Genomic DNA, 18,208 nt, shown 5'->3' with positions numbered 1-18,208 from the left:
TGGAAGGGAGGGAGATAGGGTCTTCTCTGAGACACAACAGCATGAAGACCATCAGTCCCCAGCTGCCATGGAGAAGCAGGCAATATCTATGCCCGCTGCCAAAGTAAGCAAAACCTCTGGAGAATTGGAAGGATGGAAGTTGATGATTTCTTGTATCAAGAGGAAGTTCCTGCCTCGTGTAAGAAGAGGTTGGCTGCCCTCATAACTGAAGAGGAGCCAGATGTGTCCGCTAGCAAAGGATATGGTTCACTTAACCGTAAACCATGCAGGTCTACCAGGAAGAGATGGTGAGACCCTGCAGTGTGTGACTCCCCGCTGCCTGGGACAAAGGACCCATCTGTAGGCCTGACCAGCCATCTAGAGATGTTTGGGAGGGGCAAGGATCCAAGATGTTGTGCAGGGCCTGCCCAAGCCTGTCCAGCCCTCTGACTCCTACCCGCTGTTGTTATTCCATCTGAGCACAAATGTTACTGCTGGGGGAAACCAGTATATGCTGGGGCTGTAGAGCTGCGAAGTAGCTTTGCAGAGAAGGACCTTGGCAGAGATCATGAACCGACAACATGCCCATGCTGAAAAGAAGGTAAATGGTATCTTTGGCTACATTAGACAAAGTGTTGCCAGCAGGTCAAGGGTGGTCATAATCTATTCAGTGCTGCTGAGGCCACCCTTGGAATGACTTCTCAATATACGAGACACATGGTATACAGAAGAGGACCCAATGAAGGGCCAGAAGAATAATTAAGGAACTGCAGCATTTAAGATATGAGGAAAGACTAAGTGAACTGGGACTGCTTAGCTTGGAGAACAGGCTCAGGGTGGCTCTTGCTCATGTGCATAAATACCTGAAGGGAGGATGCAAAAAAGAGGACATGGTTTAATGGCCAACATGGTGGTGGTGCTAAATTGATAGATAATTGGACTTGATGATTTTGAAGGTCTTTTCCAACCTTAACAATTCTAGATTCTCTTCAGTGGTGCCCAATGACAGGACTAGAATTGATGCACACAAACTAAAACACAGGAGGTTCCCTCTGAACATCAGGGAACCTTTTTTTTTACCATAAGGATGACCGGGCACGGTCACAGATTGCCCAGAGAGAGCAGGGTATTTCCATGCTTGGTGAAATGCAAAAGTCATCTGGAAATGGTCCTGGAAAACCAGTTGCAGATGGGGAATGGGCTTAGATGACCTCCTCAAGTCCCTTCAGTCTTAATTGTGCTGTGATTCTGTGGAAAAATAGGAAATCTAAACTGACAGAAGCCTCTGGTGAAGTTGTGACTTCTGTCATATATTTTTTGCTCATTGCTGGAGCCTGCCTGGCACAGAAGTGGCTATGAAAAATGCACAGTCGAACAGGTTCCTTTGCAAACTCACTCATATGTGTTTGCCAAGTGGAGGAGCAATAGATAGCAAGTTTGAAGTCTGTGTTGTTCTGCAGGATCACTATCCCGTCCTGTTCAGTCCTTAGCAAACCAAAGCCTACCAAAATAATTAAAACCTACTCTCTATTACCAGTCTTGCACAAAAGTGTACGTTTTGCAGTTATCCCAGAGCTTTCTGAGAACTATTGCTTTCAGATTTCCCTTGGTAAGAAGAAACAGAAATACATCTGATGTTCTTGGCTTGTTTTTCAGTTGAACCTGCAATAATGAAATAAATAATTTCTCATTAGGAAATTGAAAATTACAGAAAAAATACCCACCAATGTTAAAAGAAAGATCATGACATTTAGTTTAGTTTCAGATTTTTCCAGTGCCTGTGTCTGCTAGTTACAGTACATTCTCATCTGAAACTGCTGTTATGCCTCTGGTTTTATTGGTAACAGCTCTGCCTCCTACAGTTTTCTTTGTTCTGCACTGGTAAGAATCTCTAGAAGAGTGAAGCTTAAATGTATCTCTTAATCCGTGTTCACCCAGGTCCAGTGACATAAAAGATTATTGACTTTTTTATAAACCAGTTTTCTGTGAAGGAAACTTTAACTTACTTCTCGAGAAAAGGTTTGCCACTGGAGACTTGTTAATATGTTGTATTCTTATGGAAAATTGAATCCAAACTGTGCTGGTAAGGCATTTTATGAATTTTGTCGTAGATTCATTTAAATATAGGTTTTCTATTGGTTTGAGATGAAAACAGTTTTACTGAAAAGTGTTTGTTTATTTCATAAAGTATCTATCTGACTCCAAACACTGTGCTTTGGAAAAAAAAAGAGGTTGTTTTTATTTGTTTATAGATCAACAAAATTTGAGAAGGCAATTTTGTGAATCATGCCAGATTTTATTGCTGCAGTTGGGGATAAGAGCTTTCTCTTGTGTGGAGCAGAACACGTATTTTTTTATAGGATGAATCTGGGTTTCTGAACAGTGCTAAAACACAACCAGAAGTTGAAGGATTTCAGGCTTAATACTAATTTATTGAAAATTTACCTCGATCTTCAGGAATACTTGGAAAGATAATGAGAAATGTATCTTAATTAAAAAAAATTTTTTTCAGCAGTTATTTTGTTAGAAATTTACCAATCATTTCATTCAGGCTAATTAAATGCCATTCTGGCTGGAGAAACTGGTCTTCCTTACACCATTAATTTCCCAACTCCTCCCATAATATATGAAAAAAAGAGGGTTGGTTCATCACCCCTATCAACTTGCAGCAGGATACCATAATTGCTGCAGAAGAATACATTTGTAAATTTTTTTAGCTAGCCCAAGCTCTTTATAGGTGATCAGTTTTTGCCTCAGCCTGACATAAAGTGGGCCCCAACAGATGACTTACATAACACGGGTATTAAATCTTTCTTGACAGATGATCAACAGACCACGTTATTTTTCTTTAGATCATCAGCAAGATTAGTGGAAAGATTGTTTCCTCCTCAGTTGTATAGAGAGAGCCACATCCTGTCTCAGTATCTTTCTTCTTTTTTGTGACTTTATATTGGTTAGAGATGAAATTATCCCAGTATAGCACCATGACAAAGATGTGATGTTGCTTTAGTACAGTTTTTGGGCCTGGATACCTGATTCATATTTGTTTTTCTAAATACCATTTTGGATAATTCTGAAGGAAAGTAATTAGTTTGTGTGACCCATTGATTCCCTGAGGCCATATTTTTTTTCCATGTGTCCTAAATAGGGCATAAGTTTCTTTGAAATTAAGACATGAAGGGTAGCCTATAAAGGATGGGGAAATAGCAGAGTCTCTAATAAAGGTGATGTGTTTTATTATATTATTGCTTTTCTTTGTGTGTTGTCATGGAGAATAGTCTGAGAGAGAGAGAGAGAGGCAGTGGTAGAATTAAAAAAATAAGGGAAAAAGAGAAAAAGAATATTCAGTGATTAAGCAGGAGTCTGGGATTATTCATGCCTGGTAAAAACCTCCCACAAGAGTGTTGTTCAGGTCATGTCAAATAGGCACCAGACAAGCACAGGAGTGTGATACATGGCTCCATGCTCTGTGGTTCATGCTGCAGAGATCTCCGCTTCAGGAAGTTGTAGCTCTTGTAAATGCTGGTGACAGTGGTCTCTTCTGTCATTGCTTGCAGGCGGTCTAGCTTTACTCACCTTTAATTTGCCTGTAACAAGAGGCATCAAATTTTTCGAAAGTGACGTGAAATGGTTTTTTGTTTTCCTGAGAAGCTGTCTGGTGAGGCGGAGGGGTTACATTAGGGATGTTCATAGTGTAGCTCTGCAGCAGATCAGGTAGTTACTGCCTTTGCATAGCAACGTTGTGGCCAGCATATTAAATCATACGTCACTTTATCCAGCATTTGTCATCCGGAGGCTTCAAACCCTTCCTAAAAATAGAAAAAAGTGAATGCTTTAGTTCCCACTCTAGAGAAGGAAAGGTTGAAGCAGAGACAAGTCAAGTACTTTGTCCTCAATCACTCTACCAACCAGACTGTCTGGGGAGAATTGACTCCAAAAGACATACCTTCAATTTTCAATTACCTCCTTTTTTGTTCTGTGGTCTTCTCTTTTAGTTTCATTTTATATGTGTTTGTGCAGGATTAAATATTTAGACTAAAAATGCACAAATAAATTCAAGTGTATTATTTTTGGAGCAACTAAAATTTCCATATATTTTGTGTGATTTTTTTAAAGAAATATTATGAAACTATTTCATAAGGAAAAAATATACGTTCTGCATTAAAAAAAAAGGCAAAGGTGAAGATCCATTTTTTTTTTCTTTTTCAGGATTTCTTAGAATGAGCTAAATGACTATCAGTGATCTGACATGTTTTTTAATCTCCCCATATTTGTAAATCCTCCTTGTGGAGCCTAATGAAACGTTAAAACGCTGGAGTTTTAACTTCTATTTTTCAACTTCAAAACACAGAGCACAATTAAGGCAAACACAGCGAAGTAGAAGCTGCCTGTGGATGTGAAACAGGAAGCAGTAGTAGATAGACACATGTGTAATAGGGTTGTGTGTGCTCTTGCTCAACTAGATATAGATCAGTTTTAATTAACAGGTTTTTTGCTTCAGCTGCTAGCATCCCTTCAGCAGTGAGTGGGTTATGTGTTTCCATCCTGCATATACCACCAGCATCACCACCACGTCCTTCTCGAGCTTCCCCCTCCCCTTTCTACACAAATGTTGCAACACAATCTGAAATTTCCTCTTTTCTTTCCTTCCTGCATTTCTTACAGGTTCCTTTGCGTCAGAAGGCAAAAAAGAAAAGTCAAGGTAATAAGAGATTGTTTTTTCTTTTCTCTCCTGGATTCCTCTTTTGTTATTTTCTTAGTATATCTTATTCTTGGGAGGGTGAGGATTTTGTACTGCTACTCATCTGGTGAAAAGCTGCTTTTTAACTCCACTGATTCTGAGAAAAATGACAACGGGCTGTTCCTTTGGACTAAATCCTTGTGGTACGTTAATTGAATCAAAGCTGGAAATCAGTGAGGTAGAATCAGCTGCCTGCACAGATATACACACTAGTGGTTTTCATGTACTTGGCATAATAGTTTTGTCTAGCTGACTTAAATAGATGTATTCTTTTCAGTGCAGCTGTGTGAGGGAAAATATATGCATGCTTCTCTTAAAAGGATCAAAGGCTGTATTTTTAATTTGCAAAAACTGGTGTATGGTTATCTTAGCATTAATTAGTATCTGCATTATCTATACCTTACTGTCTTATTTCTAAACATCAGCAAGCCTTTCAAATGAATGTGTATTACTGTCACAGACATTATAAAACTGAAGGACTTCTAAATATATTTTAAGATATGCTTGGATGACTAGCTGAGATTCCTAAGTAAGGATGATACCCTTAATTGGCAGCAACATCTTTCCTGGTAATGCAGTTTTAAGCAAGCACAACACTGTATTTTTAATGGCACAGGGTTCTTTATAATGAGCCGACGGAGGATATCCTGCAAAGAGCTGGGGCAAGCTGATTGCCAAGGATGGCTCTACAAAAAGAAGGAAAAAGGAGCTTTCATTGGCAACAAATGGAAAAAGTTCTGGTGTGTGCTAAAGGAGTCATCCCTGTATTGGTACAGCAGTCAGCTGGTGAGTACAGCCTGCAGCCATCTCCGGGTGCCAGACAAACAGCGTCTGCTGGGACTGAGAGAAGGGGAGCTGGGGTCACAATGTGGGGGCACCCTGGAGGAGTACAAATAACTGGGTTTATTTATCAGCCTTGTCACTTTTTGTGATCTGGGAAGTGTCTATATGAGTTTGAAATGTACAGAAAACTATGTGTTTTCTAGTTCAGCAGGTACTTGCGAAATGTTAACTTGCAGTCTGTTTTTCCTGGTAAAGAGCTGTTCTTTAAATGCTCTGGTGGCATTTGAATTTGAGAAATGTTTTCCTGGGTATAGGCAATTTGCAAACACTTGTTGTCAAGACTCAAAACAGGAATGCTTCTTCACTTCTTATCAACTTAATTTTCAGAAATGTCTCTCCTGTTTCTCTTTTCATCCCATTCCACACTGAGATTATTCTGTTTGTCTGCTTGGTTTCTTTTTCTTTTTTTTATTCTATTTGTTTTCCTATTTAAATGTCTTCCCTTTTTTTTCTTCTTTCTTTTACTTTTTTTCCTCCTTTCCTTTCAAATACTGGAGGGCAGCTGGCCTTACCCTGTGCTTGGTTGATTGGGCAGAGAGGGTTTCTTGTCCATCCTAAGAAGATTCAGATATGGTTATTCCCTCCACTTTTCTGTCTGGCACCTCTACCTTTAAAAAGCTCATTCAAATGATGGAGTGACAGAGGTAAGAATTAGGGGGTGAAGAGAATTAGGGTATGCCAGCAAAGCATAGGTTGAAACTCAGTGGCTTCAATGTCAGATTGTGGATGGACATGAGGTTCCCTAAATGCAGAGTAGCTGCTTTGGAAATTAGCATGTTGCAGGCAAAGCAAAGGATGAAAGATTAAAGGAACCCTTATTAATTGTTAAAGCATTAAAGAAAACAAATCAAAGGCAATCTGGATGATTTCCACTTGTTTATTTCCGCTGCAGTAATCCCCATCAAAAATTTTGCCAACTGCTTCAGGGAAAAAAATAAAATCGTTTAAGCCATTAAAAAAATCCTCATACCCTAAACAAAGCTTTACTCATGTAGACTATTTGACATTATCCCTTCAGCTGTGGGTATAGTGTTAGTGGTTTTTTGTGGAGTTGTTGTTTGCTTGTGTGTGTGTGTGTGTGTGTGTGTGTGTGTGTGAGACAGAGATTTTTTTTTTTTTTTGCTTTTTATAAATCCAAATAAAAACTTTGACTGGTACTTCAAGATAATATTAACTATTTTTTTTTAGGGGTAAAGGAAAGAAACTCTGCTGGTCTTGGACTGTTGTTTTTTATGATGTTGTGGTAGTCTGATATAAATTCCTTTCAAGACCATGTCAAATACATGCATAATGGAAGAAAAGAAATAGAAAAATTGGGGGAAAATAGTTTTTAAAAGGTACTTTTTTCCTAATGCTTACAATATCTCTGCTTGAAAGACATGGTGAGGCAGTAATACTAATAAACAGCATTAATAGCTTGCAAAACCTTATTAATATTGGCTTTTATAAATCTGTGCTTGCAGTTGTACTTCTGGCCAAGCAGTTTTAAGAAAGGTGAGCTGGCAGGCTGATGTCTTTTTAGATACAGAAAATATCAGAAAGGAATAATCCTTTTATAATTATATATTCTGATTATAAAATAATCAGAAAGGAAACTTCCTCCTGAGGGAGGAAATAAAAAAAGCAAGACTAGGAAAAGTTTGCCTCTGGGAAGAGAAGAATGATGGGGGAGAGGTACAAATTCTTCCACTTCCTTTAGTTGTTCTGGCCTGGTTAAATTCCACTTCTGAGATCCAGAGAAACCATGGTCATGCTGGTTCCAGTGCTCCTAGACAGCACTCATGCTTTTAGTCCATTCCTATTTCCTGATTGTCACTGACTGCCCCCAAATGAAAAAGGCTGAAAAATAAGTGTCAGCCTCATTCCAATTTATTTCCTCTGAAGATCTCATATGGCTTCAAAATATTGTTGTCTTGTGTCAGCCCTGAGTTCTCACCTATCACAGCTGTGCCCTAAGCATGCTAACTAGTAGTACCCCTTTGCTTTCAACTTCTGCCAACTCTCACACACTATTTTATGTTAAAAACTCAGGGTTTCTTGGGGCAGCTAAAAGTGCAGCCCCTAGGTAACAATAGGTTATAACTATAGGTTCCATCAGTGTTTGCAGAATGTCAGTAGCTGTGGGGTTTGGAAAGGAGAGGAGGTGCTCTTTGCTAAGGGCTCCTTTCTTAAATCCTTGAGACCAGAGGCATGCTCGGAGTTGTATGTGAGATCAATTAGACTCAGTTAGTCTCACTTCTAGACTGATGAAGGATGAATTAGCAGTGACACATTCACTTGCTTGCTTGACAAGTCTCTGACCTGGCTTTAGGACTGCCTGCACTTCCACTGTCTTCAGTAAAGCTAATCCTTGGTCCCAAGTGGGTGTACCAGATGACAGTCTAAAGTTCTGTTGAAACAGAAGTCCTGCTTCTCATGTCCTGAAGCTTCCTGTCACCAGCCCTTTTACAGAGGCTGATGCCAAAGGTGGTGATGAAAGAGTGGGGCTGATGTCAGAGGGACTGGGACACATCAGTTGCCTGCTTGACCAGGGTGGTTTTGGTGAGAAATGAGCATGGTTTGTTTGTGGCTGTGTGAAAACCAGACACTGGCAACAGTAGCATAGCAACAGGGTGATGGACCTTTTTTCTACTGGAGATGGAGAAACTAGAGAGTGGGTGGAATTTGTATAGGAACATGCATTATCCTGGATTTGGGTAGGTAACCTCGTATCAATATCATCTTCTTGGTCAAATTTGTCTTCGTGTGCCTCTGAAGCTCTGGATACTTCTGTCACTCTGGTTTAATTTTTCTTCAAGCCACTCTGGTTCTGGGTCTCACATGAGAGGCAGATTTGGGTGCATGATACAGCATGCTTGTTGTGACATTTGCAGCTGGTATTTCCTTCAATTTAACATAAAATATTTTGTGAATGCCACAGCTCAGAAGAGTAAAAATAATAAACAGGTCAGCAATAGCAGATCAGACACATCAAGGGTCAAGTTCCTCCTTCGCTGAAAGAAAGCTAGAGAACACAGGCAAATCTAAATAAATCATCTATGACCTAGCTGAGGTCAGGGCCCAGTGGTCTCAGCAGGCTTGGGTAGGCTGTGCTGGAAGCTCTTCCCACACACCCTTCTTCTTTCTGTAAAATGTAAGGCAAGTAAACTTTGAAGCATGGAAGGACTCCCAGTCTGTGGAGGGGAAGCTGTTTGGACTAGGAGGAAGCACAGAAGGGCTGGTTTTGCAATGAAAACACAGGAAATGTCAGAAAATATATCTGGGCAGTCAGGCTTTCTGGGTGCATTCAAGAACACCAGACTCCTTGGACAACTGTAATTGTTTTGGACAACTGTTCTTTATTAGTGTTAATTTCAGTTTGCTTTTTTGTTTGTTTTTTTTTTTGTTGTTGTTTTTTTGTTTGTTTGTTTGTTTGTTTGTTTGTTTGTTTGTTTTTTAGTACTGCTCTCTGTAGGCAGCTGCCTTGAAGGAAAGTGTGTAAATAGTACAGTTTGTGATCCTGCCTGACCCTTGATCCTTTATCTGTTTCAATTCTCATACTGAAACCCCAGAGGGAATTAGTACTCCCACATAGGAAGAGGGGTGGTGGGGGAGGATTGTCACATGTAATCCCAGGTTCCTGGCTCTTTGTGCTTGTTCTGGCTGTGTTGGATAATGTTGGCTGGAACGGGACAAAGCACTAAATGCCTCTGTCTGGTGGGCCTTCAGGGTAGCTTGAGTGGTTTTCCAAATAGAGTTGAAAGAGATTTTTGCAGAATGTGTTAACAGTGGTTGTCATGGGGATTCAGCTGAAAAGAAATATAAATATAAAATTAAAGAGTTGCAGGCTGTGATCTACTGTCACTATTTATCTTTGTACTTTTTTTTTTCTCATTCACTTCATTTAAATTGGTTCTCACTCCAACACCTTTGCTGGAAGCTGTATACTTACGGTCTTTTAAAAGAAAAATCTTTTACCTTTGAGTTGTAATAGCTACTTATGTGGATGAGAAAAAGTCATTGACAGCACCTGATTGAGCTGAGAGACTTGGGGACCTCTGGCCCAATGTCTTACACAAATTACTCACAGTTCTGTAGGATGCCTCACTGATGTACTTGGCAGAGAGAAAAAAAGTCTAAAATTCTGAACTGCTCCTCTAACATCCATAGGGTCTTCTGGGGGCAGTGCAGAAACACTGATGAAGCCATGAGGACTACCCTGATTTGCAGATTGGAGCTGTTCCACAATAACAAGATATTTCATTTTTCTAGCACTTTAAAAAAAAAACTTGCTGCAACATTACACTCATTTTAAATTACTTACTAAATCTCCTAAAGCCACAACATTTAGATAACATATTGAGGCAAGCTCAAAAGGACATTAACTTCTTTTATTGGATTCATGCATTGAATTTCATAAATAATTTTTTTTGAGTGCAAGGCTTTTTCTGTGAAAAAATGGCTACTTTCTTTTTTTGCCACAAGAATTTGAAGAGATCATTGTTATTAATGAAATTATTTTTCTAAAACTTGGAACAGCTAAAGCACAGATTTATGTTAGACTAACCTCCATAAAACCCACAAGAGATAACAGCTTATTCTTTTAAACATCCTGATTAAGTAGAAAACAGGTCAAGGTTCTTTGTATCCAAGATTTTTTTCGGCTTTTTTACAGCTTCGCATCAAAATCTGAAGGAATCTTGAATGAAATGTGTGAGTTAAATAATAGCAGGCTAAAGTCATGTTAGAGATGACATTTTGGAAGAAAGAAAGCACTTAGGCTTTCTGTATGCTTTAAATGTTTTAAAATGTAATTTTTATCCCAAGAATGACTGAAAAGATCACTTCCACATGTTATTTGGAATTATATTTGCTGACTGAAATAACACCCTTAAGATTTTAAGTGATTTCATTTCCTTTTTTGCTTTTTTTCCCCTGATACTTATGAAGCTACATACCTATCAAACCCCTCTTTTCTGTTACATAGATGGAACATTTTGGGTGTGTACAAATAGTGTATTTCATTCACACATAAAATGAAACATACATTTTTATTTAAATGAACAAATATGAAATCACAGACGGAATTAGTATAAGATCTGAATGCATTGAGAGAGAAAGTGTATGGGAGAGCATAATCTTTTACCAACTGGAACAGCCCAAATACTGCATAAGGAGTCAAGGGTTTCTCCATTGTACAACTGTTGAAATTAAAGTACTGAAATCAACGACTGCAGAGCTGTATTTATTAGTAAATTAGGGGGTGCTTCCCTAATTTAGATAGCGGAATCTATTTAAATTATTAATGGATTAAGTCAGTGGTTCAAGTCTCAGTTCCATTTCTGCATGGGTGGGAGTATTCCAGGTGAGTGTCTCCACACTGACTTACAGGGCGCTGGTAATTCATGAGTTCACTACAAAATCCAAACACTCAAATACTTTTATCCGTTGACAGTAGAGACAGTGAGTTATCTAATGGCATTTCATGGACTTAATGCCCTCAGGTGTGCTTTTGCAGCACTCCAAACTAATTATAAGGTGCATTCTGGACGAGTGGACCAATTGACTGCCCTGATAACGCTGGCTCAGATGTAACTGTATTCAAAACATGGAAGAAAGGCCAAACCTGTCCCAGACCCAAGGCACCCACTCACCCACCTGAATGGCTCACCCTGCTCAGACCATGGATTTATTGTTGCATGGGTACCTGGGCATATTCCTTCGCCCAGGGTCTCGTGGATATATTTTTCTTAAACTGGGAGTATTGATTCATACTGCAGAGAAGCAACTGGCATTGTATGCATTTCTCATCCAGCACTGTGTGCAAGAGTGATTGCTGTGCTGCATGGACAGCTTTTTAGAGATTGGTCTCCGATATTCCCAGACTACTTGGGAACTAAACAGGAATTTCAGTGTTCCAGACCCAGTAAGTGATCATCTGTTTGGAACAAAAATGCTAAATAATGCAATCTCTACCTTTAATACAGTGCAGCCCAAGAACAGTGCTACTTCATTACTCACCAATATTTATTTGCTCACTCCTATATACTTAATATACTATAGATCTGGGATGGTAATACTAGGTTTAGTTATTGTTATTTTACCTCAATGACTCTAGTCTCATGAAATTCCAGCCTGTGGAATGGAAAGAAAAGCTCCCCAAGCTAATCCCTAAACAGGTTTTACAGATAAAAATATAACCAGAGAGTGTTAAAAGCCCACAGTAGCAAATAAGCACCTTTTCATACAAATACTACAAAATGAAGGTTTTTCAGCCCAGGTGTGCAAAGAAGAAAATCTTTTTTTCTCCTGTACTGAAAGAAAATAAGAAAAACCCTTTCCACTGATGCTCTGTGTCTTCATTTTGGACCAGCAAAACCATTTACTGGTGATGATGTAAAATATAAACTTCTCACATGAATGTTTATACATGTAGATGACAGGAATGATGGTTAGGCCGTGATTTATTTCATACCGAAAAATAGATACGCAGATGTGAGGGGAGGCCACCCACTAAAGTATCCATTCTGTATCTATATTTCAGTTCTTGGAGATTCATGCTTTCAAGCACTAAAGCTCAATGACTTGTCTTGATGAGCATCTTTTTACAGTCTCGTCATATTCATGCATAATGAGACTTGAGATACTGTCAGTTGTCTTCATTTATGCTCTGCCTTTGTAATTGCTGTGTCTATTTTACCTGCTTTAACTCAGTGTACATTTTCAGAATTTTAATGTACAGAATCTACGAGCAATGGCTGGGAGCAGCAAAAATGTAATTCAGGAATGAGCACTCTTAAGTGTTTTGGAAAGTATCTTTTTTCCTGACATGTCCTACAGACCTTTGTCTATATTATATATTGGTCATTGTAGGAGGTTTCCTTATTGCAGATGACCACGTGTATATAGAGGTAGTGAGGAAGATGTTTGTGCTTCAGGCAGCACAAACAGGGATTTGAATCTTGTCACTTCAGTTTTGCTGGAGCAACGCTCTGACTCAGAGTCCTGCTGACTGAGAACAGAGACATCAATGCTCAGTAAACCTCCTTGCATGCAGAAAGGGCTGACTGGATAGAAACACTGTACTGTAAATGTAAATGTCTGCCTGGACATTTTGCTACCTCTTGTACCGTGCCTGCAAATTTCAGGGGGGAGTGATAGCTGGGATGGAGTGTTTAACTGCATCATCCTGTCTGAGGCAGGTTTGCTGTGTTTAACCACAGAACTCAGCTGTGTGGGATGTGAGCAGCCTACATTGCCTCTGCCTTGATCGTGTACAGGTGTCCCTGCAAAATGGTCCATGCTGCAATTACACAGGGGACACCCTCCTCCATTTCTACTTAGAATCATCTTGGAGGCATTTCCGAATTGTATTTTTCAATTGTACATAGGTAATTTTATGTGCTGCTGTTACATGTCTGTGTGATACACACATGATGTATCATGCCACAAATCTGCCTTTGAAAGTCTAGGTGTCATCCAGACCTAAACAGACAATATAACTCTTCTTCATCCTTATTAGTCAACAAAATCTATGCTTACACTCTGCCACTTTGCACCAAGAGGAGTGGTGGCTTTCCAGCACCTCGGATTTGCACAAATATAGCTTGTATAGAAATATTTCATCAGGCATTAATCTGTCCCCATGGTGATGAGCATATATTTTTGCAGTATAAAAAGCTGTCAAATACAAGCACTTGCATGTTAAATATTATTCAGCATTGGAGTCTACTAGCCTACCAGTCGGTTGATGTGGTGATATTTTTTTTCTTTTTATGAAGGCTGAAAAAGCAGAAGGATTTATAAGACTTCCAGACTTCAGTGTGGATCGAGCAATTGAATGCAAAAAAAAGCAGTAAGTTTATCTCTTGTTCCCAGTTTTGTATGATTTTTACGACATTGCAAGGAATGAATCTCAGTAGTCTTTGACAGTGAAGCTGTGGGGAGTTCTTTTGTGTTGTATAAATAATGAGATATTAATTGAGCTACTGAAAGAAAACCATATTGCAAAAATATTTTTGAAAAAGCTTTGCCAGATGTGCTTTGCTAAAACCACAAACATAAAACCAGATGAGTGTGCCAATTGCTTTCTTTTCTTCTCCTTTTTTTCATTCACTTATGAGTCGACTGTAGCTCTCAGATGCCCCCTCTTAGCTGAGGAGGTCAGCAGTGGTGCAAGTAATGCTGCATCCCTCCAAGCCTGAACTATTCTTTAGGCTGCTGAGTGCAACTGAGCTCGGGCTGTATCTGAAGCCTTTGGTTGTGCAGGGAATATATACTTTCTTTAGCAGGGTGCACATTTGAAAATATTCTCTCCAAACTCCATATGCAGCACTGACTTCTGGCCACTTCTGAACACACTTCAAAGGTTTGGAGGGGTGTTGCTGTTTTTGAAAGTTATAAAGTACAGCACAGTTTTAATTGTGCCCCACAAGAGAAAGCCTTAATTCCTCTGATGGAGAAGTCAGAAGAGTCAGTCACTGTTCACCCACTGCGTGCTGCTTGTGATTTTACTGTCACACATCCCTTCCCTCAGCCATCAGTTTTCCATGCTTTGGGGTCTTAGCCTGATTGACCACAGCACACGGAAGCTGTTCCATGTCTTGGGTCACTACTGGTGCTTTCTTCCAACATTTTCCAAGTTTGCTTTACATCTCAGAGCTGGAGGAAGCAAAACTGCACATAGTATTTGAGGTGTGGGAATGCAACAGAATTATGTAATGAAATAATGGAAGACTTTGTTTTAGTCTTTATTTCTTCCTTTTTAGCTCCTCTAATTTATACTCTTTGAATAATGTGTGGCCTAGGAAATGAGCTAAAAATACACTAGAGTTTTAAAGAAAGAGCTGTATGGATGGACAAGCTAATCTGGATTAATACAGTGGAATGAATAAATATTTCAAATAATTCATTCAGCTTTTATTTTTTCTTAATATCTCTCTTTTTTTTTTTTTTTCTTTTCCTAAAGTGCTATTAAGATCAGCCACCCACAGATCAAGACATTTTATTTTGCAGCAGAAAATGTTCTGGAAATGAACATGTAAGTAGGAGGGACTGGTCATGTTTCATCCTGTCTCATGCATGAGCACACCCTTTGAAAGTTCGTTCTTTCACTGTCAAGCAGTCGTTGACAAAGCTATTTGGGGAATTACTGAGTCTAATTTTTCTGGTCACTAAATGGAAGAAAACTATTGCTCTTTTTTTCACTAATTATAATTGAAATCAGAATCACATAATTAGCCCAATTTTGATACTAATATTCTCAACATTTGCTGGTATAAATTCCTTTCTGTTAGGGGGATGCAAATATTTGATAGCAAGTAGAGCTCCTGGGAAGAAGTGAGGAGAAAGAGGAAAGAGAGGGAAAAGTCCCAGAAGTGTCCTAGGACTAAAATATAACAGTCTCTGATTTCAGAGTATCACACCAGCTAACAAGGAGGGTTAGAGGGATAGAAGGGTCTGTTTCTTTAATGTAAATTAGCATAAAACTATGCTGCAGTAGAGTGATCCTAATGACAGGTCAGAAATTTTCTTTCCACAATGTCCAGAAGATTAGCAACCAAATGGTTCTCAGTGGAAGAAGTAAAAATGGAGGGCTGCCATTTTAGAAACCACTGAGCTATCAGAAAGATATTATTTTCTACTGATCCAATTTGGGCTGCTTTAGATATGTCTCATATTTCTGCCCTTTTCACATCAGATTGCAGTTTTTTCTCTATGCTAGAAAAAAGTAGTACAATTTAAATGGGAGGAGAGCTCCTACAATAGTCAGGTCAGGATTTTAATTGTTGCTCTACTGGTGATCTTTGCGTGACTTTTCACAGGGCAATGACTATCATTCCCTCTATAAATGTGAGACCTCTTACATATTTACCACAATATAAAAAGAGAGGGGCTGATTGAATGCGTGTGACCTTCTGAAAGATCTATGGATACAGAAATGTACAATATTACAGTAGTGTATGTACATAGATATAGATTAATAAATCTGTACTCTACAGATGCCTACAAATAAATATAGATGAAAAGAATCTGTTACCCATTGCAAGCTGGAGCATCATGGAGCATTGTGGTGGGGAGATAACCATCCATTTTGGTGTTCCTGCATTGCCCACCAGAGCTCCTGAATGGAATCACAGGTTCCTGAGGCAGACAGGATGAGGATGACTGAGAATGAGGGACAGCTGGATAGGAATATTTCAGTAGAGAGGGTAAACCTGGTTAAGAGAGAAGAGATGGAAGGATGTATGGAGAAGGAAAATTAGAGCTAATGGAGGATATTAGTAAGTGCTAACAGCCAGTTTGGAACCCAGCTGGAAATTCTCATGTGAAAAATATTTAGTCTCCAGTGAGTGAGTGAGTGAAATCTATGCAGGTGTCTCAGCTCTTATGTCCCCAGAATGATTTTGTTCAAACTCCACTTCTTGAGTAAATTTCATTTTGGCTAAAAGCTAGGTAGCCTAGTGTTAGAGCAGCTTGCACTATGCTGTACTAAGTCCCCACTGTTGCAACTGATGATGTTTTCCTTGGCAAAGTATAAAACACATGCATTTAATACATAAAGTACACGCATAGTCACGCATATGTCGAAACAGACTAAAAGACATCTGTTCTCTTGGCTCCAGTCCTGCAAACACACATGTGAATGGTACTACTGAACTCACTGGAGCATTTGTGTGCGTCGAGTTCCTGGTGCGCATAAATTCTTGATGGATCATGACCTTTTGTAACTCTTCATGCATGTATCAATATATGCATATACCTGTACATATATCTCTATTAAATCAACAGTGGATTTATTAACACGGTCATTTGTTTCACTAATTCAGCATGTACTTGCTATTGTCATGCACACATGAAATGTAAAGGCACACTGACTAGCTGCATGCATTTAGCTGGCCAGTTGTACATAGTTATTAGTGACTTGTCTGCCCTCGTCATTAATGAAGTCCTAGAATTTTTTAACAAATCTTTTCCTTGTTAAGTTGGATTTTCATGTAAATATCATTCTGTTAGGATTAGCTGTCAGAAAAGAGTCAATGGACCACTCTTATAGAAATGACACTTTGTTTTTCTGAATTGTTTGTTGCTCTATTACTCATACTGCAGCCTAAAAGTGCAGTTACTTTGATGTTGATCTTACTAGTGAATTCCCTATTGTTTTAGTAGAACAAAAATCAAACAAAATGGGTTTTTTTCCAGTAACAAATTCCTGCCCTTCATACTTTCTATATATGCCTTGAGTTTTAATCTTAAAAGCTTGATGTTTTTCTGTTAAAATATGAATAGATCTGAATGACCTACAGGCAAACATAATATACAAAAAAGTATAACTAGGGAATGTTTCTAGCACTGGAAAATGCAGCCACCTAGGATGATAAGTGAAAAACACCCTGGTTAATAGCTTAACACAGGAAATTAAACTTACTGAAACTAAAAGTACATAGCAAGTTGAAAAATGTGATATATTATGATCAAAAATTTGGTTTCAAGTGGCGCAGACTATGCTCCAGTTATTTTGGCCAGGGCAGCTGACACCATCTTCTATGTCTCCCATACCTTTTTCTTCATCTCAGGTAAAAGATGACACCTCAACATCTGGACTAAGTCACTGACACGGTGTTACAGTACAGCATAAAGACTTTTTCTTTAGCTTACACAAATGTGACTACTGGGTCATCAGTAGTATCTTTTTTTTTCAGTGGCAGGGAAAGATACTCCAGGCACTTAATCCTGTTCACTACAGGGAATATTATAGAGGTAACTGGTGCCCTTCTAGAAGATGATCTAAGAAATAGAAACTTTGACATTTAATCTTCAGGCTAAAGAAAGCAGATGTGGTGATGCAGAACACAACTGAAAGGAGTAAAATTCAGTCTGAAGAACATGCGTGTGTCCCTGACTCTGTGTTCCCTCTGTTTCAAATACAGGTGGCTAAGTAAGCTGGGAATGGCAGTAGACCCTCAGGCACCAAACAGGAGGAATGAGGAAGGTATGCTCCTAATTGGTTTCAGTGTGTAACTACATTGTATCCTTCACAGTTTTTGCTTGGCCAAATTTTTGTCAGCTATTTTCTTTCTTTCCAACTGTCATCTTGGGTTTGTCTACTGTCTGAGCTCAGAGAAACCACATTGTCACAGTACAGAGTAATCACAGGAAAAGAAAAAAATGGTGAGAAACAGTGTGAGTGAGAGACACTAGGTGATCTTGTGAGAGGTGTGTAACTACTTTCTGTCAGTTTGCTGGCTTGCTAAACCTACCAAGTGTGAAGAGGAGCAGCTGTGCTGCTCTGGGTTTTGAGCTGGTGTTACATTACAGGAGCTGTGCTGCAGCATGGCAGCTTGCATGGGAACACCTTGTACTCTGCAGACCCATCCCCACTGTGTCCTGCGTTCCCGGGGGTTTCTACCACAGCAGTGATGGGGGATGAGGGGGTGGTACTGCTGTTCTGGAGTCTACAGCTTGTTTCAGAGCCAAGCCCGAGTTCATTATGGAATGAGAAACTTTAAAAGTTCTGAACAATTTCTTTATAGTCTTGATTTGCACACTAACCTAATATAACTCTTTGGTGGGAAGATACCAGCACTCAAATCACAAATCTAGGCAGAGGAGCTGGTTTAGAATGAGAAGTGCTCTGGGTAATATTATGTTACCAAACCAGGAATG

General features: G+C 39.2%; 1 protein-coding gene across 1 annotated transcript in view; it reads left to right on the top strand.

Moving 5' to 3' along the window:
• The window catches only part of IPCEF1 (interaction protein for cytohesin exchange factors 1), a 70,403-nt gene that overhangs the window by 32,188 nt on the left and 20,007 nt on the right, over nt 1–18,208 (top strand). Inside the window, exons 3-7 of the mRNA XM_062490044.1 lie at nt 4,645–4,681; nt 5,337–5,506; nt 13,324–13,397; nt 14,511–14,582; nt 17,473–17,534. Coding sequence (XP_062346028.1) covers nt 4,645–4,681; nt 5,337–5,506; nt 13,324–13,397; nt 14,511–14,582; nt 17,473–17,534 — 415 coding nt within the window. The remainder of the gene's footprint in view (nt 1–4,644; nt 4,682–5,336; nt 5,507–13,323; nt 13,398–14,510; nt 14,583–17,472; nt 17,535–18,208) is intronic.

This window comes from Cinclus cinclus, chromosome 3 (genome assembly GCF_963662255.1).
Source record: "Cinclus cinclus chromosome 3, bCinCin1.1, whole genome shotgun sequence".
Taxonomy (NCBI): Eukaryota; Metazoa; Chordata; class Aves; order Passeriformes; family Cinclidae; genus Cinclus; species Cinclus cinclus.
Note: the sequence above shows the minus strand (reverse complement) of the source record. Positions and strands in the feature narration are given on the sequence as shown.